General features: G+C 39.1%; 1 protein-coding gene across 1 annotated transcript in view; it reads left to right on the top strand.

Moving 5' to 3' along the window:
* HEY2 (hes related family bHLH transcription factor with YRPW motif 2) overlaps window positions 1-27,250 on the top strand; it is a 53,302-nt gene that overhangs the window by 13,423 nt on the left and 12,629 nt on the right. Inside the window, exon 4 of the mRNA XM_053709132.1 lies at window positions 2,639-2,720. Within this exon, the coding sequence (XP_053565107.1) occupies window positions 2,639-2,720 (82 nt within the window). The remainder of the gene's footprint in view (window positions 1-2,638; window positions 2,721-27,250) is intronic.

Genomic DNA, 27,250 nt, shown 5'->3' with positions numbered 1-27,250 from the left:
CATAATAAACAGACAATGCAACACATTTTAATGAGTAGCAGATTTTTTTATGACAAAATGCAAAATATATTTCAATTTGCTGGCACCCTGTATCATACCTGAAGTAATTTTTAATTAAAAATCAATGCTTTTTGTATAAATCAAATAAATTGGAAGTAAATAAGTAAATTGTTCATGTTTTCTTAATTGTATTGCATATGAATCATGAAAATTGAATTTTGAATTCTATGACCCTTTAACTTTAATGCATCATGTCAATGCCTCTATGAGGACTTTGATACAGGGAAGCATTGTTTTAAATATGCACTTTTACTTGCAACCTCTACATTTTTATTTATTTTGTCAAAACCAAGCTGCAAGTGCTTAAAGGGACACTGAACCCAAAAATCTTCTTTCGTGATTCAAATAGAGCATGCAATTTTAAGCAACTTTCTAATTTACTCCTATTATCAAATTTTCTTCATTCTCTTGGTATGTTTATTTGAAAAGCAAGAATGTAAGTTTAGATGCCGGACTATTTTTGGTGAACAACCTGGGTTGTCCTTACTGATTGGAAAGCACCAATAAATAAGTGCTGTCTATTGTACTGAACCAAAAATTTGCTGGCTCCTTAGCTGAGATGCCTTCTTTTTCAAATACAGATAGCAAGAGAATGAAGAAAAAATGATAATAGAAGTAAATTAGAAAGTTGCTTAAAATTACATTCTCTATATGAATCATGAAAGAAAAAAATTGGGTTCAGTGTCCCTTTAAGTCATTCAGAGGCCAAAGTGCCCAAAACTTTATTATCAAAGGTGCCATTCCCCTGAGAGTTCATTTCCTGGGTAGAGAGACATTGTCAGTGTTCTCCACAGGACCTTTTTAATGGGTGCACTACCCGGCTGATTTTACTGAACACCCAGCTAAAATTTTAGCCAATATTAAGCTAAAATGAGCTAATACTGGTATTGTAGAAATGATTGTTAAAAATAAATTTATGTTAAATTATGCAATTAATTTGTGCTTTGAATAGCAAAACATGTTATAATACCAGAAAGTATTATACTACTGCCCCCAATTGGCTACTTCACAATGGCAAGTGGAGAACACTGACTGTGCATACTGTCCTGTATTATAGATTCTTACCAGCACGCAGTCCTCATATACACATTAAAATGATGCATTAAAGTCAATGAATTACATTATTTTTTTAAGTGATAGAAAGGTCAAAAATGAAATGTACATAATTGCATTTCAATTTGAAATAGAAGCATTTTTGCAATATACTTTCATTAGTAAAATGTATTACTGTGTTTCAGTGGCATACGCACATATGCTGAGAGTGCCTGTAGTATTCAAACACCATGCATGCTCAGAGAGTCAGCTGTGGCTTGTATGACACAAATTATATCTCCAGAAGCAAAACACACCACCATCAGCTCTCTAAGGAGGTGTGGTGTTTGAATACTGATGCACGAGCTCTCTGACTGGATATGTGCGTATGCCGCAGAAAAACAGTGATAACTTTTACTAGAAGCATTTTTGCTGATGAAAGTATATTGCAAAAATGCTTCTATTTCAAGTTGAAATGCACCCACGCACATTTAATTTTGACTTTTCTATCCCTTTAAAGGGACTCTGAACCCAAATTTTTTCTTTCATGATTCAGATAGAACATGGAATTTTAAGCAACTTTCTAATTTACTTCTATTATCAATTTTTCTTTGTTCTCTTGATATCTTTATTTGAAAATAAGGCATCTCAGCTAAGGAGCCAGCTAATGTTTGGTTCAGTACTATGGACAGCACTTGTTTAAAGGTGCTGTCCAATCAGCAAGGACAACCCAGGTTGTTCACCAAAAATGGGCCGGCATCTAAACTTACATTCTTACTTTACAAATAAACGTACCAAGAGAATGAAGAAAAATTGATAATAGGAGTAAATTAGAAAGTTGCTTAATATTGCATGCTCTACCTGATTCACAAAAGAACATTTTTGGGTTCAGTGTCCCTTTAAGTAACAGTACCTTGAGCACATGGGATTTGTCAATTTGAAAAAAATTAATAGAACATACTACTTAAGTAGTGTGTAAGCGTAATATGTATATATAAGCAGGACTGGTGTACATCCCATGGTATGACTGTATTCTCACAATCTATTGGCAGAATTGTCCATAGACTAGGAAGGAGGGAATGTTGGGTACACATGTGTGCAGCTTACGTCAGAGTAGACTAGGTGCAAAATCCACTAGGACAAGAGATATACAAAAACGAAATACATTAACAGGTAAGCTGGCACTTAGCAAATACTAAAAACATAAAATGGAAAATTGGCCAGGAAACAGGCCCAAGCGCCTGATCAAGTCCCCTACAGTGCGTGGTTCTAAGCTTAGTTGTCTATACTGACTTCTAGTAATGCTTGCAAATTGGATGTTGAAAGGTGTGCTCTTCCTATCTTTGTTTTGTTTTTTGTATATTTGTGGTTAATACCTAGTGGATTTTACACACAGTCTTGCAATTTTGTAAAAGACTCTGTCAGCCAATGAGTTAATGCATTATATTAAAGTGCAGGAAATTAAAAACAGAGAAAGCAAACTGTCACACACTGGAGCTGTGAATTCTGCTCAGCTGAATGATTTTTGCTTGTGTGTGGTTTTTAGGGATCTGCAAAACTGGAAAAAGCTGAAATACTACAGATGACAGTGGATCATCTGAAGATGCTACAAACAACAGGCGGTAAAGGTAAGACTTGAACTGCCTGCAGTGTAACAGTACATATAAAGTTAAATAAACATCTCTGACAAAGTGTGGTAGGCTGGCCCGGATAAAAGGAGTGGAAATCAATGCTAATGGTAGGATTGAACTCGTGGGAAAGAACTACTGGGACAAAAGGAGCTCTTGACCCTGAGCTTGTGTTTGCTTTCATAACGCTGTGGGAGTAAAAGCTTCATTCACAGGCGGCCCAGTCACACATTTGTTTGGGGTTTTGCAAAGACGGCTAAAATCCTTGCAGGGAGACAAAACAAACACACAAACATACGTACAAATATACAGTAGGATTGGAGGCCACAATGGTTTAGTGAAAATCCATGCTTGTAGATCAGGAAGTGCACAAGGGGAGGAAGTTACTGTTATTGCCCACACGTTTTCGGGGTCAAAAGAAGTAAAGGTTTTACTACATGTACAGCGTTGCTGTGGGCAGGAAAATAACAGAGAACAATTGTCCTTGCAAATTGTGCCTTTATTTAGGAGACACTTTCATTGCATTTTAAAAGACTTTATAAACTAAAGCAATAAATTGTGAATTCATCAAGCCGTGTAGTATGTTATTTCCTGCTGTTAGTTCCATTTTTTGTCTGCTGTTGAAAAGAGACCCTTAAAGGGACAGTAAACACTTTGGGATTCCAATAAAAATGTTTGTGTGTAGAAAAACAACTTTGCAGTATGTTTTTTTTTTTTTTTTTGTTTAAATGATTTTTATTGAAAATTGGTACATTGAAAATGAACAAGATATATACTTTCAGTTACATCATAATAGGATCATAGCTGTTCACAGTGAAGACAGTCATCATTAGTGATTAATCCAATTCTCATAAGAATTTTTGGGATTTTTTGAAGGAAGAAGTGAGTCATAACATATCATTAGAAGATATAAAAGAATATAGAGGGTGTTAGTAAGCGAGGATAGGGAGATAGGGGTTAAAAGGGGGAATGGAGGGGGGAGAGGGTGTCCCGCCTGGCCTACTTTCTTTAAAATCACAGGGAAGAAAGTTGTTGTAGCTTATAAAAGTCTTGGGTATAGAATGTCGGGGGGACTGTTTAAGTGTGGCCATCATAAGACCCTTGATCCCATATAAATTGAATATTGCAGATCATGTCTTGTTTACCTAGATAACAGTAATGCATCCTTTCTAGCGTGAGGACATGGTCTACTTCAGATTTCCATTGGGCAATAGACGGTATCTCACATGTCTTCCATTTCCTAGGGATTAAGCGTTTAGCGCAAGATAGCATTAGGAGAAGCAGCTTTCTGCGGTAAACGCAAGTGATTTTAGGCATGAGATTAAGTATTATAATTGATGGGGAGAGTGTGACTGGCACCCCCAGAGTATGGGCTATGTGTCTTTCTATTTGGTTCCAGAAGGTATGTAGGAGGGGGCACGACCACCATATGTGGGTGAGGGTACCTTCCTCACCACATCGTCTCCAACAGCTGGAGGAGGCATTAGGGTATAAGATCCTCAGGCGCTGAGGAGTTAAATACCATTGAGCTAATATTTTGTAGTTTAATTCAGATATGGTCAAGGATAGGGAGGCAGAATGTGTGTGTCGAAAGCATTGTCTCCAGGTCTCAGTGTCAAGGTCATTTTGGAGTTCAACTGCCCACTTAGTGAGGTATGTAGGTCTTTTTTCAGGGAAAGAGCCCCTGAGCATTCTGTACGCTAGAGAGATATGTGCTCTATTTATATTCGGATTAATACATAGCTGTTCAAAAGTGGTCAGGGGTCTAAGTATCATTTCTTTGTGTGGGCAGTGGGTGATCGCGTGTCTAATCTGTAGGTAGGAATACCAACGGTGGAAGGGTGGGCCTAGTTCTTCATTAAGGGTAAGTCTGTCTTTGACTCCCGAGGTGTTGGTCACTAAATAAACTGGTAGGGACCCATGAGGTCTATTGGTTGAGTTGTGAGAGTATAGGTCGTGTTTGAGAAAGAGGCGATATCGAAAGAGGGAGGTCAGGGGGGAAAGTACAGTAGAGATTCCCTTTGTGTGAGTGAGTACATCATCCCATACTTCTAGGGAAGCTTTAATATAGTCATTGTCTTGTATAGTGCGTGGTCTGGACTCTTTAGGAATCCAAGGGAGGTCTCTTATGGGGTTAGCCTGAGCTAGATGGCCCTCCATCTGTATCCAAAGCTTTGAGGGGTTGGCATGGTTCCAAGCTATAACCCTAGCTAAATGTGCGGCTTTATAGTAGTTAGCAAGATTAGGGACGCCTAGGCCTCCATCTTCTTTACTTAAATACATGGTGTGCTGAGCTATCCTAGGGCGCTTGTATGACCATATGAAGGAGTTAATCATTTTTTGTTGTGCTGAGAGAAAGGGTTTCGGTAAGGGCAAGGGAAGGGCCTGGAACAGATATAGGTATCTGGGGACTATCATCATCTTCACCGTGTTGATGCGCCCTAGCCATGATAAATGTCCCTGTTTATGCCAGTTATCTAGCGAGGATTTAACGTTCGTTTGGAGGTTGATAAAGTTATCTGGAAAGAGTGTGTGTGGATCTTTGGAGATTGTCAAGCCTAGATATTTAAGTTTGTCTGGTAGTGTAAACTTTGTTTGTCGTGTAATGTACAGCATTTCTTGAGAGGTTAGATTTATTGGCAATAGACCCGACTTCTCCATGTTAATGGAGAAGTTGGAAACCTGTTTGTATGCATCTAGGATTTGTATGAGAGCGGGGAGGGAGGTAGTTGGGGATTGTAGGGTGAATATCACGTCGTCCGCGAACAGTAGGCATTTTTGGGTGGTGTCTCCAAATTTTAGGCCTTGTATATGATGACAGTGTCTAATTTGTAGTGCCAGTATTTCAACTGTAATAGCAAATAATAGGGGCGAGAGCGGGCACCCTTGACGTGTGCCATTGGAGATGGGAAAAGATTGGGATATATTATTGTTGACTTTGATTTTTGCGCTCGGGTTATGATAAAGGGCCTTTATTCTGGAAATGAAGAGCTCGGAAAAGCCAAACTTTGACAGGGCGGACCACATAAATTGCCAGTCCACCCTGTCAAATGCTTTCTCAGCATCCGTCGAAAGCAAGGTTAGGGGTGTGTGGGAAAGGTGGGCTTGTTGGAGTGAGTGAAGTAATCTAGTAGTGTTATCTTTCACCTCTCTCCCCTTAATGAAGCCCACCTGATCAGGGTGGACTATGTTGGGCAATATCTCATTCATGCGGTTGGCTAAAATTTTGGCATATATTTTCATGTCGATATTTATAAGGGAAATCGGTCTATAGTTATTGACTACATCATTGGGCTTGCCCGGTTTAGGAATCACCGTGATTACTGCTTCTAGGAGGGAGCTGGGCAAAGCAGCACCCTGGTCTATATCGTTAAAAAGTGTCAGGAGTTGGGGGTTTATGTGTTCTTGTAAGAGCTGGTAAAATTTAGATGTGAGGCCGTCTGGACCTGGGGATTTGCCATTTGGTAAGGACTTAATAACTAAGTTAATGTCCCTCAGGGTAATGGGAGAGTCTAAGAATTGTTTATCGTCATCTGTGATAGAGGTTATAGGGACAGTGTTCAAATATGTTTCTATTTCCTCTTTCCTATCTTGTGATGCGGAGTCTGCTAGATTATATAGTTGCTTATAGTAAGAGGCAAATGAGTTGACAATTTCTTCATTTTTGTGGGTTGTCTCACCAGATGGGTGGCGGATTGTCTTAATGAAATTGGAAAGCCTTTGTTTTTTAAGGGACCTGGCTAGTAGGCGGCCTGATTTGTTACTTTCTATGAAAAATTTAGATTTGGTAGTTAACGCTCTCATGTGGGCTTTTTGAATTAGAAATTTATTTAGGGCTTCTCTAGCGTCATTTAACTTGGAGAGTTTGGATGTGGAGGATGGATCTGCTCTAAGAGTGGTTTCACAGGTGTTTAGTTCGTCGGATAGTGAAGTGAACTGGGCGTTATGAATTTTGCGTTGTGTGGCAGTGTGTTTCATTATTACCCCCCTGATAAAACATTTATAAGTCTCCCAATTGTTCGCGGGTGTCGTGTCTTCAGGTTTGTTTAGGGTGAAGAATTCGGCCGAGAGTTTTTTAATGTCATCAACCGTTGCTTGATTAGTCAGTATATGGTCGTTGAGTCTCCAGTTGAATGTAGTATGTGGTTTGCTAGCCCACTTGAATTCTGTATGTACCATACTGTGATCGGACCAAGAGGTGTGCGTGATTTTAGAGTGTACAAGGGCAGAAAGCAGAGCCTGATCGCATAGTATGTAATCCAACCTGGAGTACGTGTGTTGTGGATGTGAGAAAAAAGTGTAGTCTTTTCTGTTGGTATGTACTACTCGCCAGGTATCAAATAGGTTAATAGATCGTAAGGCTGCACAATTAGAGTTGAGAGTATTATTACGCAGATAGGATTTTCCACTAGAGGTATCTAGTGCTGGGTTCATGGGGAAATTAAAATCTCCACCCGCAATGATGGGTCCTTTAGCTAGGTCTAGTATCTTATTGACCAGGGTTTTGAAGAAGTTGGGGGTGGGTCTGTTTGGTGCATAGGTGTTTACTAATGTAACCGGGGAACCGTAACATAGACCAACAAGAATTAGGATCCTACCCTCAGTGTCTGTATATTTCTGTAGTAGTTCGAATGGGAAGCCTCGTCTGAATGAAATACATACCCCATTTTTCCTATTTGTGCCGGAGCTATAGTAGTGTTGGTCAAAATATCTTTTGGATAAAGTGGGTTCGTTATTTTTCTTGAAGTGTGTTTCCTGAACCATAATAACGTCAATTTTCCGTTTATAAAAGTCATGAAACGCTATAGAGCGTTTTTCGGCAGAAAGAAAGCCCTTAACATTCTGAGTGGCTATGTGTAGTGTTTCTTCTTTATGGTGTACTGTATGAGACATCTTAATGTTGGGTGCCTATCACCAACCCACTTTTCGGTATGAAGAGGCCAGACGGGACACCAAGTAGGAGAGGAAAAGAGTATCTACTGTTAGTGTAGGGGAAGAAAGATTTCCGAGGAAAGGTTAGTTAGTGGGAGTCAGAGGAAATGGGAGAGGAGGAAAGAGAAGTTATGACTTTTTTGTAAATAAAACAGTATTAAAGTGAATAACAATATTTATAACAGTATTAATTCAATCAACATTAATGTAGAATGTAAAATGTAGAATATAAAATACAAGTATTGCGCTGAGAAGAAAGGAAAGAAAAGTATGCAGTAGGGTCTCAGCTCATAACCTGTAACTCTAATCTTTGAGCTGTGATCTTTAGTCTTTAGTCTCGGGGGCCTTTATTACAGGCCGGGTATCTGGGTAGAGTAAGGTAATATGGTGTTCGACTGATTTTGGGTGGTATTGTTTTAGAATGTAGGGGCATATAGCTTTTCTACATTGTCTTAATTCGGAGAAGCCCGGTTAATTGTATTATGTCCTGTCTAGAGGGGTGTGTGGATTAGTAGGAGATGTCATGTGGGGACCCTATTCAGTGAGTTGAAGTGTAGTCGATGTTCGATGAGGTCGGAGTATATGTGTGCTGTCCGTGCTAATAGAATTAGGTCAGGCGATGTAGGGTCGCGGACATTTAAATGATCAGTGTGTCGTGATGTCACTATATCCCAGTAAAATCTCAGGGTATGTACAGGAGGTTTAATAGATTCTAAGAAGGAGTTCCTCTAAGAGGAACTGAGGTATATGTTCAGTTTCAGGGTCCCAGGTAGAGGGATGGGTGGGTCTATTAGTGAGGTTAAATACGTAGTTAGGGTGAGATAATGTCTTGTGGCATTACAAGAGTCTAGAAACGATGTGGTGATATTTACAGGGAGATATAAAATATCAGTGCAGGAATAACAAATCGAACTCAATAAATTCCATATCATAATGCAATAGATTTTACCCTAACTTAAGGCATAATGTAGTGCAAACAGAGCTCAGTATCTCCAGGTCCGTGGTGTCTCTTTGGTTCAGAAGGTCTGTTCAGTGTCTCTGTATTCTGTCTGGTGAGTAGTGGGGGTTAGCTAAGTGAGTTATGTGGAGTTCTTGTATTGCTGAGGTGTATTTTTTTTTCAGGGTTATCCAGAAGTACACATGCTGTCTAAGTCATTGTGGTTGGGTCTAAAGACTGGAAGTCACAGGCATTTAGGTAGTCAATGTATTGCGTCATCGTTTAACCTCGGTAAGGACTCTGACTGTGTAATAAGGTGTGTATAAAGTTATAACGGTGCCTCTCTCTGGGAGCCATATGCATATGAACCTCGGTAGAGGCCCAAACTGTATAATGAGATGTGTGTGGGTTTGTAACGGTGCCTTTTCATGTGGGTCACATGCACAAGATCTGCGCTGAGGGCTTAGGAAGAGGGAGTGGTGGGGCCTATACATACGGTCAGGTGTGTAGTGGAGGAGAGATAGCGTCTAGTGGTCTGTTTAAGGTTCAGTAGCGGTATGTCACCAATAGTAGGGAGATAAAAAGACAACAGAACATTTATAACATATTAAACTTTGTGGAAAGCATAACATAACAGAATAGAACTTATCAACATTTTAAACATAATTCCAGACCAGTAGATTATATTGCTCTTAAGATTTTGAGATGTTACAGTCTATATGTGTTGGGCATCTCATGCCTGGGAATCAAGGCCTAGTAAAGGAGGAGAAAAAAGAAAAAAAAAGAAGAGGCATATACAGATAAACAGTACATTGCATTGCTTTTACTCATCTGATGGAGTCTGAGTCCGAGGTGCCTGAGTTATTGGAAGATATTTGTCTTCTTTTGGTTTGATTAGAGTCAATGTCTGGATCTGGTCTCCGCTGGGATTTAAAACCTGTTGAACCAACTTGAGGTCTTTGAGATGATTGATGGTTTGTTGTGTCAGGTGATGAAATTTTCAAAATGTTGCAGAATCTATGAATGTCAGAGGGAGAAGGGCATTCCGTTTTCTTCCCGCTTTTCACTACTATTACTGAGGTAGGAAATCCCCATCTGTATGGGATGTGAAGTGAACGGAGGTGTGCTGTTAGGGGTTGAAAGTCCCGTCTTTTCTGCAATGTTCTGAGTGAGAGGTCTTGGTAGATTTGAATTCGATGACCTTGGAAGTGTATGCTTTGTTTTTTCCTGGCGGTATTATATATTTCTTCTTTTTGACAGTAATTTTGGAAATGTACCACAATGTCTCTTGGAGGGGAGTCATCTGGGGCTTCGGACGTAGAGCTCTGTGAGCTCTGTCTAGTGGAATGTCTAGGTTTTCAGGAGAGTTTTCTCTAAGTATGTCTGCAAAGAGAGCCTGGAGAAAGTCTCGGATATCATTGTTTAATACAGACTCTGGTATCCCCCTGAAGCGAAGGTTACCCCTTCTGGTGCGATTTTCCAAGTCGTCAATTTTATCTTCGAGTTCTGAAATATGACGGTCTTGCTGGGTTTGACTCGTAGAGAGATGTGCAAGTTTTTGTGCTACCACAAACTCATGTTCTTCTAGGTTGTCAACCCTGTGACTCAGGTCACCGATCTCTTTCTTCAGATCAGCGCATTCCTCTTTGATGCATGCCTTAACCTGCTCAATTAGAGTTACAATAGCTTTATATGTTATTGGGGTGTCCTCCTCTAGGGCCATAGTTGTGGGTGCCGCTTCAGCGCTTGTAGGGGGACTATTGATATGCTCTTCTTCTATAGTGTCCGAGATGAACTCTGTTGTTTTAGTCATGGACGGCTGGTCTGTTTGCTTAAAGAAAGCATGAACTGCAGGCTGGGTAGATTGTTGTAGCTTTTGGGGTTTATCTTGACGGGTATTCTTTCTTTGTGACATAGTGACTGGAAGTGGTGTTATGACACTTAGGTTAACTGAAAGCGCTGTCGCACACTGTACCCCCTAGGGATTTTGCCCTCACAGGGCGATCACGGTGAAGGGCAGATGGGGTATGACCCGTCACACCGTGGTGTGGCGGGAAAGGGAGTGGGGGTACGTGCGTGGAGTGCCCAATAGTCAGGAGCCCCTAGATAGAGGTATATGTGTTTAAATCACTTGTCTGCAGCCAAGAAATTCATACAGTCTGTGCATATCATTAATTATGAAGAAAGGGATGTGACCGCCAATGATCAAAGGTTCTGATGTTGGGTATCCAAAGGGTTAGGTTAGGCCCCAATTATTTTCTTGAAAATTTAGTTTATTGAGGAAAATATAGAAGCTTTTATTAGGCTAAGACCATGCGTGTCAGTAAAGCAGCGCCTGTAGTAGTATGACAGCATGCAGGGTAATCTTCTCCCATCTATTCAGGTGCAGTGCATGTAGCGTGAAACACAACGTTACTTGTTATTCTGATGTGTCCCTTAATTTGGGGGTATTTCCACGTGGCTTTAAGGTAGGAGAAGGAGCCGTCTGGAAAAGATGTTTGTGTATCTCAGTGAAGTGTCTGCACGCTAGTGGTCAGAGGATTGCAGCAGTTGCGTGTCCCACATAAGTATCGCATTCAGCGTGTTACAGTGGTTCCCATTTCGGTGGGTTGGAAGTGTGTCCCCCCTGTGATGCCTTGCGGCTAGGTCAAAACATGGCGTGCAGGCCTTACCGGGTGTTGCAGAGTGAGGTCCGGTTTGAGGGATACGTCACAAGCTGCAGCGTTGAGGATGCATATTGGTATGAGCTGCGAGGGTTTGTGAGGCAAGCATCGAGCGTTGATCTCGGTCCTGGATGTAGATCCTGGGTGTCCCGGTCTGTGTGCTATTAAGTCCGTGGTTTGATAGTGTCGCTTGTTGCGGTAAAGGCCGCAAGCCTAGGGAATCGCTATGACAGCGTACATGTAGAGGAGCAGGATCATCGAGTCTCCGATCAAGTGTTCAGGTGTTAGGAATATCTTGTAGTTGATGTGGGCTTTTTAGTTGAGTGTTAAGTCGTGGCTAAAAGCATTTATACCCGGCCCGCAGTCAGAGCCTCAGTGAAGTGCGGCCATCATGCTCGGCTGCTCGCTCCGCCCCCCTTTGCAGTATGTTTTTATTATTTATTTTCCCCCTTTTCTTGTAAATTAATGCATTCCAAATATTTTCAAACTCAGTTTCAAACTCCACAGTTTCAAATTCAAAAATATTTTCAAATTCAGTATCTTAGTTTATTGCAAAACTGCAGAATAATCACACAAGGTGGTTCTGTCCCTTTAAACTCAAAATGGGATACCGCATGAAATATTTAATACCAGGAAATTAAAGGACCAGTCAACACAGTAGGTTTGCATAATTAACAAATGCAAGATAACAAGACAATGCAATAGCACTTAGGGGGTAAATTTATCATGGTGCGGACAGACATGATCCGCTATAGCGAATCATGTCCGCCGCACATCGATAAATGCCGACAGCATACGTTGTCGTAATTTATCATTGCACCAGCAGTTCTTGTGAACTGCTGGTGCAATACCGCTTCCTGCAGATTCGCGGCCATCGGCCGCTAGCAGGGGGTGTCAATCAACCCAATCGTATTTGATTGGGCTGATTGCTGTCCGCCACCTCAGCGGTGGCGGACAAGTTAAGGAGCAGCGGTCTTAGGACCGCTTCTTAACTTCCGCTTCAGGCGGAACTGAAGCGGAGTGGGTCGGAAGCAGCATCCGCTGCTTCATAAATCGACCCCTTAGTCTGAACTTCAAACGAATAGTAATTTATTTCTATTTTCACTCCCCCTGTACCATGTAACAGCCATCAGCCAATCACAAATGCATACACGTACCATGTGACAGCCATCAGCCAATCACAAATGCATATATGCTTATTCTGTGAATTCTTTCACATGCTCAGTAGGAGCTGGTGATTAAAAAAGTTTAAATATAAAAAAGACTGTGCACTTTTTTTTAATGGAAGTAAATTGGAAAGTTGTTGCATGCCCTATCTGAATAATGAAAGTTTAATTTTGACTTGAGTGCCCCTTAAACAACATGGCAACATGAATAAAGTATATATCTTTGCCAGCTTCTACTGTAAAATATATATAAAAAATGTGTGTGTGACTCTTCCTCTAAAGAGGCTGAAATATCTCCATAACATTTCCAAGTATGACAAAAAATTCTTAGCCCTGCAACATTCTACACAGTGATTTGTCAGATTCAAATGCAAGCTCATTTACATATGTCTCTGACTCGCCAGAGCAAAGGAAGTCAGGAACATGGATTCCACCATTTGTGAAGCCTTGTAAACTGTGCTCACAAATTGACAGTGTTAAATGATTTTAAAAATGTATTCTTTATATAGATCCATATTTAGCTGTTATAGTGAAAATATTCATTAGAGCATGCAATTTTATCACTGTTGACCCTGCAATGCTATATGTTTAACCTTTTAATGCCGTTATGGCATTCTATTCCGTCCTAATCGCACTGGGCTTTAGTGCCGTTAGGACGGAATTGAACTTCCTAGCCGTTTCTCTGTCCTGAAGCCAACGGCACTTCCTGGATACGATCGTGGTCTGGAGAGCGTGCCTAGCATCATAGAGATGCCCCCCGTGACCCGATCCCATAACTGAAATCCTCACGATCGCGTGTGCGATTGCAGGATTTCAGTTTGTCTACATTGGAATGTTTTTCCAATGTAGTCAAATTGACCCTGTCATGAAAGGGAAATACCCCAAATGGGTTAAGCACAAAAGTAAAGTAGCACTCTGGAACCACAGAGAACTGCTCGGCCTAAGGTAAAACTTTCGCTGATCCAATCACTAGTAACATGACGCAGCTCTGCAACTACCACTGCTGATTGGATTAACGGCAGTTTTTGCTTGGGACTAACAGCTGCCAAGTGTTAATTTATCTATGTATTTGACCCCTTTACAGGGTTAAACATAGCATTGCAGGGTCAATAGTATTAATGAAAGTCTTTAATATCTTAGGGCCAGTTTACAAGTGGCGCACTAAGTAATGTTTTTGCTTGCACGCTAACTGCTGTCAAAGTAAAAAATTAAAGCTGCCGAGTTTGCCTGTGCATTACAAGTTGAAAGTAAAAAGACAGCGTGAGATCAAAAGTCTGATGTGCGCTAACTTTGGATACTGTGACCATACTAACTTCTACCCATACACTTCTATGGGGCGTGCTTTAAAAAAACAAAAACTAACAGTTATTGCTTGAGTGCTAACCCGACATTGTGTAGGACCAACTGTGCTAAACCTAAAGTGAGTTATGACTGCACATAGAAGAAAATTTCATTTTTTTAAATATATTTATATATGTGTGTGTATATATATATATATATATATATATATATATATATATATATACAATTTTTAAATATATATACAGGTAGCCCTCAGTTTACGCCGGGGTTAGGTTCCAGAAGGAATGGTTGTAAATCAAAACCGTTGTAAATTGAAGCCCAGTTTATAATGTAAGTCAATGGGAAGTGAGGGAGATAGGTTCCAGGCCCCTCTCAAAATTGTCATAAGTGACACCTAATACATTATTTTAAAAGCTTTGAAATGAAGACTTTAAATGCTAAACAGCATTATAAACCTAATAAAATATCACACAACACAGAATTTATAATTAAACTAAGTTAACAAAAACATTTGCTAAACAGCATTATAAACCCAATAAAATAATCACACAACACAGACTTCACTTGCATTTTTCTGCAAACAGTACTTTCTATGCATTCCAATCTGGACTGAGTTATAGACAGGAAGATCTTGTTCCTTTGAAATTTGCTCGATAGCTCAGGTCTGGTTAAACTGATTAACTTCAGCTTACTTGGCTTTGCTGCAACACAAGCGGACAGCTCCACCTACTATTTATTTTAATAAATGCACTGCTTCTCAATGCTTTTCAATAGCAGTCACATGACTAAAAAAAAGGTTGTTATTCTGAAACAGTGTAAATTGAACCGTTGTAAAACGAGGGCCACCTGTACTTATATACAGATATCTATAAGAATATATACACATATAGATATATATAGTTATATACCGTATTGTCCTGAGTATAGGCCACACTTTTTTCCAATTCCAATGTTCTGCACATAGAAGAAAATGTCATTTTTTTAAAATATATTTATATATGTGTGTTTATATATATATATATATATATATATATATATATATATATACAATTTTTATTATATATATATATACTTGTATACAGGTATCTATAAGAATATATACACATATAGATATATATATATATACAGGTAGCCCTCAGTTTACGTTAGGTTCCAGAAGGAATGGTTGTAAATCAAAACCGTTGTAAATTGAAACTCAGTTTATAATGTAAGTCAATGGGAAGTGAGGGTGATAGGTTCCAGGCCCCTCTCAAAATTGTCATAAGTAACACCTAATACATTATTTTTAAAGCTTTGAAATGAAGACTTTAAATGCTAAACAGCATTATAAACCTAATAAAATAATCACACAACACAGAATATATAATTATTTAGCAAAAAACATTTGCTAAACAGCATTATAAACCTAATAAAATAATCACACAACACAGACTTCACTTGCATTTTTCTGCAAACAGTTCTTTCTATGCATTCCAATCTGGACTGATTTATAGACAGGAAGATCTTGTTCCTTTGAAATCTGCTCGATAGCTCAGGTCTGGTTAAACTGATTAATTTCAGCTTGCTTGGCTTTGCTGCAACACAAGCGGACAGCTCCCCCTACTGGCTATTTTAATAAATACACTGCTTCTCAATGCTTTTCAATAGCAGTCACATGACTGGAAAAAAAGGTTGTTATTCTGAACCGTTGTAAAATGAGGGCCACCTGTATATATATATATATATATATATATATATATATAAAACACATTAAAATCAATAATACAGATATTGCTTATTTTCAATGTATTTAACTGTGGAGGGCTAAAAAGTGTAATATATATATATATATATGTGTGTATATATATATATATATGTATGTATGTGTGCACATAAATATTTATACATATAAACACATAAATATACATGTTATACACTATGTATACACATATATGGATACATTGGAGCCCTTCCTAGTCAAACACTTTGCCATATACCATATCTCTTTTAACACTTTTAAAGCTTTTTTATTAATAACTAGGCGATAAGCCTGCCCAGAGGGCAGTCTATGTTTAAAAAATACAAACCAGTAGTAAAGGAATATGTACAGCGCCAATACAGGCTAAGGGATAAATATAAACACTAAAAGATGAGATGTATACCTGCTAAGGCTAAAAAAGGATTTATTGTATTGGTAACAATAGATGTATACCTGCTTAGGCTAAAAAAGGGATTTATTACAAATAAAATAGTATTGATAACAATAAATGGATAAAATTAATGAATAAAAACAATGGTAAGGTAGAGTATCTCTGAAAAACTCACAATGTGCAAATGACAATTGGATCCAAGGGTGTGAGAAAACTAAAATGATGATATTGTGAAATCCACGTGTGAGTGTGGATACACAAATAAGCAAAAGTGTTTATGCAACATAAATGTGCAACATAATCTGGGCATAAATGTGCAAATGTTTTAACAGCATAAGTGAGCGGCCAAGTGTGAGAATAAAATTGTGAACACTGTGTGAAAAATAAAAAAGAATCGATTCACAACTAATAATCAAAAATACCCAAAAAATTCACAAAAATTAGTAGTCCTGATAACACTGCAGTGCAAAAAATGAGTCACAGGGGAGTTGATACCACTGGGTGACAAATGTGGAAAAAAGGTGATGTGACACAAGGCAAAAAAAAGAAAAATATATGTGAAAAAATGATCAAAAAATCCAGTGAAAAACAAAAAACAAAAATGATGTTCAACAAATGTTAATAAAGATCAAAAAAGAACAAAAGGGGTGTTGTAATCCAAATAACAGTAAATTAGAAATGGAATCATATGAAGGAACCTTGAATCCTGAGGGGGAGAGTTCCCAGGCGAATCCTAACAACGGTCAGCTCTTTGTCCAATGTCCTAGAAATGTCCCTGTAGAAAAAGGATTAACATAGCGTAACAAGTCCTCAAAGTGGTTAAAAAACTTAGAATAGTGCTTACCAACAGGTCTACGTGTTTCGGCCCCAAAATAAGGCCTTTATCAAGACTGCTGAAGTGGTAAGCTGAGAGCCTTTAAATAACAGTGTCACTTAAGTGACCGGATGTGGCTCTGGGGTGCACTTCCGGTTTCGCCATAAGTTAAAAAGAGTATTTAGCATGTATAAAGTGTATAAAATATCACTTAGAAACAGAGTGGTCTTATGTTTCAGATTTGTATATATGTATTTGATGTTTAGTATGTCTACAATCAACCATTTAGTTCAATGTATCTTAAGCCCCCATGATCATGATGTCACTTCCGGTTTACCGGAGTAAACATTTTTTAGCTGATCCTACGTTTTGGTGGCCTCAGGTTATTTAAATCAGTTGACAGCAATAGTTACATACATTATGAGAGCTGTCACCATGTAAAATGGAAAAATAACATCCCAAAGAGCCAATTTCTAAGGGTCCGGAAAAATTGTTCTAATATCACCACATGGGAAAAGCAAGTGAAACGATTAAAACAAAAATTCATGGAAAGGGGCTATAAGGAGGAACATCTGGATCTTAAGATAGAGGAAGCACGACAAGTGGAGAGAAATGAGCTAACTAAATATAAAGACCATAAAAAATCGGAAACAGAAGAACTGCTAAATATACCTATGATCACGGAATATAGCAGTAACCGGTACATCATCGAAAAGATTTTCAAAAAAACACTGGCACCTGTTGAAAAATGACGATGTTATTGGAGACAAACTCCCAAATCAACCAAAATTCGTCTATAAAAAAACAGGAAATCTCAAAAACAAATTAGCGCCAAGTTTACAACGGAAGAACAACTTAAGAACATATGATGTACAGGGGAAATCAATCAAAGGCTTTTACCCGTGCCCTACCTGCAAAGCATGCAAAAGAGGCACTAAGACCAAAAAATTCAAATCAAACCAGACGGGAGAAGAATTCACTATTAAAGATCTAATAAGATGCCAGGACAAAGGGATTATATATCTTATTGAATGTTCATGTGGCCTCCAGTACATTGGCCAGTGACACTGTTATTTAAAGGCTCTCAGCTTACCACTTCAGCAGTCTTGATAAAGGCCTTATTTTGGGGCCGAAACGCGTAGACCTGTTGGTAAGCACTATTCTAAGTTTTTTAACCACTTTGAGGACTTGTTACGCTATGTTAATCCTTTTTCTACAGGGACATTTCTAGGACATTGGACAAAGAGCTGACCGTTGTTAGGATTCGCCTGGGAACTCTCCCCCTCAGGATTCAAGGTTCCTTCATATGATTCCATTTCTAATTTACTGTTATTTGGATTACAACACCCCTTTTGTTCTTTTTTGATCTTTATTAACATTTGTTGAACATCATTTTTGTTTTTTGTTTTTCACTGGATTTTTTGATCATTTTTTCACATATATTTTTCTTTTTTTTGCCTTGTGTCACATCACCTTTTTTCCACATTTGTCACCCAGTGGTATCAACTCCCCTGTGACTCATTTTTTGCACTGCAGTGTTATCAGGACTACTAATTTTTGTGAATTTTTTGGGTATTTTTGATTATTAGTTGTGAATCGATTCTTTCTCCAACATTGGTGTGTCCGGTCCACGGCGTCATCCTTACTTGTGGGATATTCTCTTCCCCAACAGGAAATGGCAAAGAGTCCCAGCAAAGCTGGTCACATGATCCCTCCTAGGCTCCGCCCACCCCAGTCATTCTCTTTGCCGTTGCACAGGCAACATCTCCACGGAGATGGTTAAGAGTTTTTTGGTGTTTAAATGTAGTTTTATTCTTCTATCAAGTGTTTGTTATTTTAAAATAGTGCTGGTATGTACTATTTACTCTGAAACAGAAAAGGATGAAGATTTCTGTTTGTAAGAGGAAGATGATTTTAGCAGACAGTAACTAAAATCGATTGCTGTTTCCACACAGGACTGTTGAGATGAAGTAACTTCAGTTGGGGGAAACAGTTAGCAGTCTTTTCTGCTTAAGGTATGACTAGCCATATTTCTAACAAGACCATGTAATGCTGGAAGGCTGTCATTTCCCCTCATGGGGACCGGTAAGCCATTTTCTTAGTTAAACATAAAAGAATAAAGGGCTTCAAAAAGGGCTTAAAAACTGGTAGACATTTTTCTGGGCTAAAACAATTGCTTTACTAGGCATATTATGCAGATTCTAACTAATTATTGGTATTATAATCTTGGGGAACGTTTAGAAAAAAGGCAGGCACTGTGTTGGACACCTTTTTCAGATGGGGGCCTTTCTAGTTATAGACAGAGCCTCATTCTGGGACTGTATAGGGGTTAAATGTAAAAACGGCTCCGGTTCCGTTAATTTAAGGGTTAAAGCTCTGAAATTTGGTGTGCAATACTTTTAATGCTTTAAGACACTGTGGTGAAATTTTGGTGAATTTTTAACAATTCCTTCATACTTTTTCACATATTCAGTAATAAAGTGTTTTCAGTTTGAAATTTAAAGTGACAGTAACGGTTTTATTTTAAAACGTTTTTTGTGCTTTGTTGACAAGTTTAAGCCTGTTTAACATGTCTGTACCATCAGATAAGCTATGTTCTATATGTATGAAAGCCAATGTGTCTCCCCATTTAAATTTATGTGATAATTGTGCCATAGTGTCCAAACAAAGTAAGGACAGTAATCCAACAGATAATTATATTGCCCAAGATGATTCCTCAAATGAGGGGAGTAAACATGATACTACATTATCCCCTACTGTGTCTACACCAGTTATGCCCACACAGGAGGCCCCTAGTACATCTAGTGCGCCAATACTTATTACCATGCAACAATTAACGGCTGTAATGGATAACTCCATAGCAAATCTTTTATCCAAAATGCCTACTTATCAGAGAAAGCGCGATTGCTCTGTTTTAAACACTGAAGAGCAAGAGGACGCTGATGATAACTGTTCTGACATACCCTCACACCAATCTCAAGGGGCCATGAGGGAGGTTTTGTCTGATGGAGAAATTTCAGATTCAGGAAAAATTTCTCATCAAGCTGATGTTGTGACATTTAAATTTAAATTAGAACATCTCCGCGCACTGCTTAAGGAGGTGTTATCTACTCTGGATGATTGTGACAATTTGGTCATTCCAGAGAAATTATGTAAGATGGACAAGTTCCTAGAGGTTCCGGTGCCCCCCGACGCTTTTCCTATACCCAAGCGGGTGGCGGACATAGTAAATAAAGAGTGGGAAAGGCCCGGCATACCTTTTGTTCCCCCCCCCCTATATTTAAGAAATTATTTCCTATAGTCGACCCCAGAAAGGACTTATGGCAGACAGTCCCCAAGGTCGAGGGGGCGGTTTCTACTCTAAACAAACGCACTACTATTCCTATCGAAGATAGTTGTGCTTTCAAAGATCCTATGGATAAGAAATTAGAGGGTTTGCTTAAAAAGATTTTTGTACAGCAAGGTTACCTTCTACAACCAATTTCATGCATTGTTCCTGTCACTACGGCAGCGTGTTTCTGGTTCGAGGAACTAGAAAAATCGCTCAGTAAAGAATCTTCGTATGAGGAGGTTATGGACAGAGTTCAAGCACTTAAATTGGCTAACTCTTTTGTTTTAGATGCCGCTTTGCAATTAGCTAGATTAGCGGCGAAAAATTCAGGGTTTGCTGTCGTGGCGCGCAGAGTGCTTTGGCTAAAGTCTTGGTCAGCGGATGTGTCTTCCAAGACAAAATTGCTTAACATTCCTTTCAAAGGTAAAACATTATTTGGACCTGATTTGAAAGAGATTATTTCAGACATCACTGGGGGAAAGGGCCACGCCCTCCCACAGGATAGGTCTTTTAAGGCTAATAATAAGCCTAATTTTCGTCCCTTTCGCAGAAACGGACCAGTCTCTAATTCTGTATCCTCTAAGCAAGAGGGTAATACTTCACAACCCAAACCAGCCTGGAAACCAATGCAAGGCTGGAACAAGGGTAAGCAGGCCAAGAAGCCTACCACTGCTACCAAAACAGCATGAAGGGATAGCCCCCGATCCGGGACCGGATCTAGTGGGGGGCAGACTTTCTCTCTTTGCTCAGGCTTGGGCAAGAGATGTTCAGGATCCTTGGGCGCTAGAAATAGTTTCTCAAGGTTATCTCCTGGAATTCAAGGAACTACCCCCAAGGAGAAGGTTCCACAGGTCTCAATTATCTTCAAACCAAATAAAGAGACAGGCATTCTTACATTGTGTAGAAGACCTGTTAAAGATGGGAGTGATACATCCAGTTCCAATAAGAGAACAAGGAATGGGATTTTATTCCAATCTGTTCATAGTTCCCAAAAAAGAGGGAACATTCAGACCAATTTTGGATCTAAAGATCCTAAACAAATTTCTCAGGGTACCATCGTTCAAAATGGAAACTATTCGAACGATCCTACCTACTATCCAGGAAAATCAATTTATGACTACCGTGGATTTAAAGGATGCGTACCTACATATTCCTATCCACAAGGAACATCATCAGTTCCTAAGGTTCGCTTTTCTGGACAAGCATTACCAGTTTGTGGCACTTCCATTTGGATTAGCCACTGCTCCAAGGATTTTCACAAAGGTACTAGGGTCCCTTCTAGCGGTTCTAAGACCAAGGGGCATTGCAGTAGTACCTTACTTGGACGACATCCTGATTCAAGCGTCGTCCCTGTCAAAAGCAAAGGCTCATACGGACATCGTCCTAGCCTTTCTCAGATCTCACGGATGGAAGGTGAACAAAGAAAAAAGTTCTCTGTCCCCGTCAACAAGAGTTCCCTTCTTGGGAACAATAATAGATTCCTTAGAAATGAGGATTTTTCTGACAGAGGTCAGAAAATCAAAACTTCTAAGCTCTTGTCAAGTACTTCATTCTGTTCCTCGTCCTTCCATAGCGCAGTGCATGGAAGTAATAGGATTGATGGTTGCAACAATGGACATAGTTCCTTTTGCACGAATTCATCTAAGACCATTACAACTGTGCATGCTCAGACAGTGGAATGGGGATTATACAGACTTGTCTCCGACGATTCAAGTAGATCAAAAGACCAGAGATTCACTCCGTTGGTGGCTGACCCTGGACAATCTGTCACAGGGAATGAGCTTCCGCAGACCAGAGTGGGTCATTGTCACGACCGACGCCAGCCTAGTGGGCTGGGGTGCGGTCTGGGAATCCCTGAAAGCTCAGGGTCTATGGTCTCGGGAAGAGTCTCTTCTCCCGATAAACATTCTGGAACTGAGAGCGATATTCAATGCTCTCAGAGCTTGGCCTCAACTAGCAAAGGCCAAATTCATAAGGTTTCAGTCAGAAAACATGACGACCGTTGCATATATCAATCATCAGGGGGGAACAAGGACTTCCCTGGCGATGAAAGAAGTGACCAAGATAATTCAATGGGCGGAGGATCACTCCTGCCACTTGTCTGCAATCCACATCCCAGGAGTGGAAAATTGGGAAGCGGATTTTCTGAGTCGTCAGACATTCCATCCGGGGGAGTGGGAACTCCATCCGGAAATCTTTGCCCAAATAACTCAATTATGGGGCATTCCAGACATGGATCTGATGGCGTCTCGTCAGAACTTCAAGGTTCCTTGCTACGGGTCCAGATCCAGGGATCCCAAGGCGACCCTAGTAGATGCACTAGTAGCACCTTGGACCTTCAACCTAGCTTATGTATTCCCACCGTTTCCTCTCATCCCCAGGCTGGTAGCCAGGATCAATCAGGAGAGGGCCTCGGTGATCTTGATAGCTCCTGCGTGGCCACGCAGGACTTGGTATGCAGACCTGGTGAATATGTCATCGGCTCCACCATGGAAGCTACCTTTGAGACAGGACCTTCTTGTTCAGGGTCCATTCGAACATCCGAATCTGGTTTCCCTCCAACTGACGGCTTGGAGATTGAATGCTTGATTTTATCAAAGCGTGGGTTTTCAGATTCTGTAATAGATACTCTGATTCAGGCTAGAAAGCCTGTAACTAGAAAAATTTACCATAAAATATGGAAAAAATATATCTGTTGGTGTGAATCTAAAGGATTCCCATGGAACAAGATAAAAATTCCTAAGATTCTATCCTTTCTACAAGAAGGTTTGGAGAAAGGATTATCTGCAAGTTCTCTGAAGGGACAGATCTCTGCTTTATCTGTTTTACTTCACAAAAGACTGGCAGCTGTGCCAGATGTTCAAGCATTTGTTCAGGCTCTGGTTAGGATCAAGCCTGTTTACAGACCTTTGACTCCTCCCTGGAGTCTAAATCTAGTTCTTTCAGTTCTTCAAGGGGTTCCGTTTGAACCCTTACATTCCGTAGATATTAAGTTATTATCTTGGAAAGTTTTGTTTTTGGTTGCAATTTCTTCTGCTAGAAGAGTTTCAGAGTTATCTGCTCTGCAGTGTTCTCCGCCCTATCTAGTGTTCCATGCAGATAAGGTGGTTTTGCGTACTAAGCCTGGTTTTCTTCCGAAAGTTGTTTCCAACAAAAATATTAACCAGGAGATAGTTGTACCTTCTTTGTGTCCGAATCCAGTTTCAAAGAAGGAACGTTTGTTACACAATTTGGACGTAGTCCATGCTCTAAAATTCTATTTAGAGGCTACTAAAGATTTCAGACAAACATCTTCCTTGTTTGTTGTTTATTCTGGTAAAAGGAGAGGTCAAAAAGCGACTTCTACCTCTCTTTCCTTTTGGCTTAAAAGCATTATCCGATTGGCTTATGAGACTGCCGGACGGCAGCCTCCTGAAAGAATCACAGCTCACTCCACTAGGGCTGTGGCTTCCACATGGGCCTTCAAGAACGAGGCTTCTGTTGACCAGATATGTAAGACAGCGACTTGGTCTTCACTGCACACTTTTGCCAAATTTTACAAATTTGATACTTTTGCTTCTTCGGAGGCTATTTTTGGGAGAAAGGTTTTGCAAGCCGTGGTGCCTTCCATTTAGGTGACCTGATTTGCTCCCTCCCTTCATCCGTGTCCTAAAGCTTTGGTATTGGTTCCCACAAGTAAGGATGACGCCGTGGACCGGACACACCAATGTTGGAGAAAACAGAATTTATGCTTACCTGATAAATTACTTTCTCCAACGGTGTGTCCGGTCCACGGCCCGCCCTGGTTTTTTAATCAGGTCTGATGAATTATTTTCTCTAACTACAGTCACCACGGTATCATATGGTTTCTCCTATATATATTTCCTCCTGTCCGTCGGTCGAATGACTGGGGTGGGCGGAGCCTAGGAGGGATCATGTGACCAGCTTTGCTGGGACTCTTTGCCATTTCCTGTTGGGGAAGAGAATATCCCACAAGTAAGGATGACGCCGTGGACCGGACACACCGTTGGAGAAAGTAATTTATCAGGTAAGCATAAATTCTGTTTTTTTATTTTTCACACAGTGTTCACAATTTTATTCTCACACTTGGCCGCTCACTTATGCTGTTAAAACATTTGCACATTTATGCCCAGATTATGTTGCACATTTATGTTGCATAAACACTTTTGCTTATTTGTGTATCCACACTCACACGTGGATTTCACAATATCATCATTTTAGTTTTCTCACACCCTTGGATCCAATTGTCATTTGCACATTGTGAGTTTTTCAGAGATACTCTACCTTACCATTGTTTTTATTCATTAATTTTATCCATTTATTGTTATCAATACTATTTTATTTGTAATAAATCCTTTTTTAGCCTAAGCAGGTATACATCTATTGTTACCAATACAATAAATCCTTTTTTAGCCTTAGCAGGTATACATCTCATCTTTTAGTGTTTATATTTATCCCTTAGCCTGTATTGGCGCTGTACATATTCCTTTACTACTAGTTCTTTCCCTTGGGGGTTGGTTAGACCCTTTTATTTGTATTCAGCTTAAGGGATTGTCTTAGCGCTTGGCTACCACACCTTAGTCTTCATAAAAAATACAAACCCCCAAGCTTAAGTTACAAAAAATAAAAAAAGTAAAATTACAGAAACAAATAAACAAAGCAATCCAAAATAAAAAATGTAAACCTAAACTTATACCCCTATAAAAATAAAAAAGCCCCCCAAAATAAAAACACCCCCTAATCTAAACTACCAATAGCCCTTAAAAGGACCTTTTGTAGGGCATTGCCCTAAGTTAAACAGCTCTTTTACCTCTAAAAAATACTTAGTCCCCCCTAACAGTAATTAAAGCTACTGAAATCCTATTGGCTGTTTAAATCAGCCAATAAGATTTCAGTAGCTCTCATCCTATTGACTGATTTCAAAATTTCAGCCAATAGGAATGCAAGGTACCCCAATAAATATGGGGTACCTTGCATTCAATCTTCAGTGTGCGATGGATGAAGAGGAGCCTCCACGCCGTTGAGGACCGCCGCTGAGGATCCAGGCATCTTCGTGCAGTCGGTTACGTGTTTTTATTTTTATTTCTTGCGGGCGGTTACGTGTTTTCAGTTATTTCGTGCTGGCGGTTGCGTGTTTTTTGTTTTTTTTAAGGCTTCGGGTTTGCCTACGCTGCATCCAGGTGGATTTTTTTGGCTACGCACACATTCCTTTGAGGATGCTTGTGCAACTGGCTACGGCGACGGACGCATTACAAACGCGATTATAGTATAGAATAGATAATATGATATATTTTTATTAAAAAGTGTATATATGTGTGTAATACTTTATTTTAATGTGTTTGTGATGTGTCTGCAACTTCTTTTAATCCCTACAGTTTACTTCAGGTCTAAACTTGCGCTAAATATTCTAGCGCTTTTTTGACTTTCACTCCACTTTCAACTTTTAATACCAGGGCAAATTAGCTGTCACAATATCCATTGAAAGGAAAATGGTTGCGCTTGAGTGAAGTTGGCTGTACTAACCCTTATCTGGTTAACACACTTTACCATGGACTTTTAATATCAAAGTTGCGTGCTATTGGTAGCAAGATCAAGCGAAACTGGTTATTACACGTGCGCTATAATTAGCATCCAACTTTTAATCTAGCCTTTAGTCTGTTATCACTGAATCCCTGTCACTTGTTAAAAAATGACTTAAACTCTCTTAATGCAAGAAATATTTGTATATCATATATAGGGCACACACAGCACTTTCATATGGCATCATAATTAAGACTTCAACTTAAAGGGAACATAAAGGGTACAGTACTATACATTGTTAAAAGGGCTGCTTTAGCAACACAGACACCAGCTGCATTAAAATGGCTAATTAGTGAGACATATAACAAGCTCCTGCACATATCAATCAGTGCCCTATGTAGGAATATTAGAGTTCTGCATTCCAAAGAATGCAATCCAACCTCTTTGGGGAAAGTGGAAAAAACTAAATTATCAAAGTTAAATTACAGGAAAAACAGGCAAAATAAATCATGGCTGTGCATTGCAGAGATGTTTTAATTATGCATTATTTTGAATTATTTTGCAAAATATTTCTCATATACTTTATAACGTGAAAATTGGTATGTGAGGTTAATGGGACACAGATTTAGTTAAGAGCAAGATGGGATCACATTAAGTTTTATCAGCAGCACATTTATTTTGACTTAAAAGGATATTAAACTTAAACTCATTCCTATAATGTATTAGAAAGAGCATCATTTACAAGTCAAACAATATTTTCTTGCCTAAAAGATCAGTATAAAATGTTTACATATAAATTAAATCTGATATTACAGGAAAATGGGACAAACAAAATTATGAAATTATATTGCAATGTTTTTTATGCATAAACATATTTTATATTATAGTCTCAAAGTGTTTCTTGACTCTTAAAGGGACATAAACCCCCAAAATGTTCTTTCATGGTTCAGCTTGAGTATAACATTTTAAACTTTTCAATTTACTTTTCTTATCATTTGTACTTCATTCTCTTAGTATCCTTTGTTGAAGGGGCAGCAATGCACTACTGGGAGCTTGGGTGAGCTAATGACAAGAGCCATGTGCGTGCAACCACCAATCAGCAGCTAGCTCCCTGTAGTGCATTGCTGCTTTTGAGCCTACATAAGTATGCTTTTTTTAACAAAGGATAGAAAGAGAATGAAGCAAATTAGAGAATATAAATACATTGGAAAGTTCTTCAAAAATTGTATGCTCTATCTATCCCCAAAAAATATTTAATGATTTAGAAAGAGCATGCAATTGGAAACAGCTTTCTAATTTACTTCTATTATCTAATTTGCTTCATTCTCTAGATATTATTTGCTATATCTAGATAGGCTCAGAAGCTGTTGATTGGTGGCTGCACATAGATGACTTGTGTGATTGGCTCACCCATGTGCACTGCTATTTCTTAAACAAAGGATATCTAAAGAATGAAGCAAATTGAATAATAGAAGTAAATTGGAATGTTGTTTAAAATTGTATTCTCTATCAGAATAATGAAAGAAAAAAAATGTGTTTAATGTCCCTTTAAGTAAAGTGTCTTATACTGTTTCCAAATGACAAACTAATTTGTAAACTGTATGGTCTTGAACTAGACACAGTAATAGTTAAGTGACTAGAATGCTGGCATAAGGATAATCCGAAGTTTTATTTAAAGGGACATTCTACTTTAAAAAATGTTATTGTTTAAAAATATAGATAATCCCTTTATTACC

Source organism: Bombina bombina, chromosome 4, assembly GCF_027579735.1.
Source record: "Bombina bombina isolate aBomBom1 chromosome 4, aBomBom1.pri, whole genome shotgun sequence".
Classification (NCBI taxonomy): Eukaryota; Metazoa; Chordata; class Amphibia; order Anura; family Bombinatoridae; genus Bombina; species Bombina bombina.
This window is presented reverse-complemented; position numbering and strand designations above follow the sequence as displayed.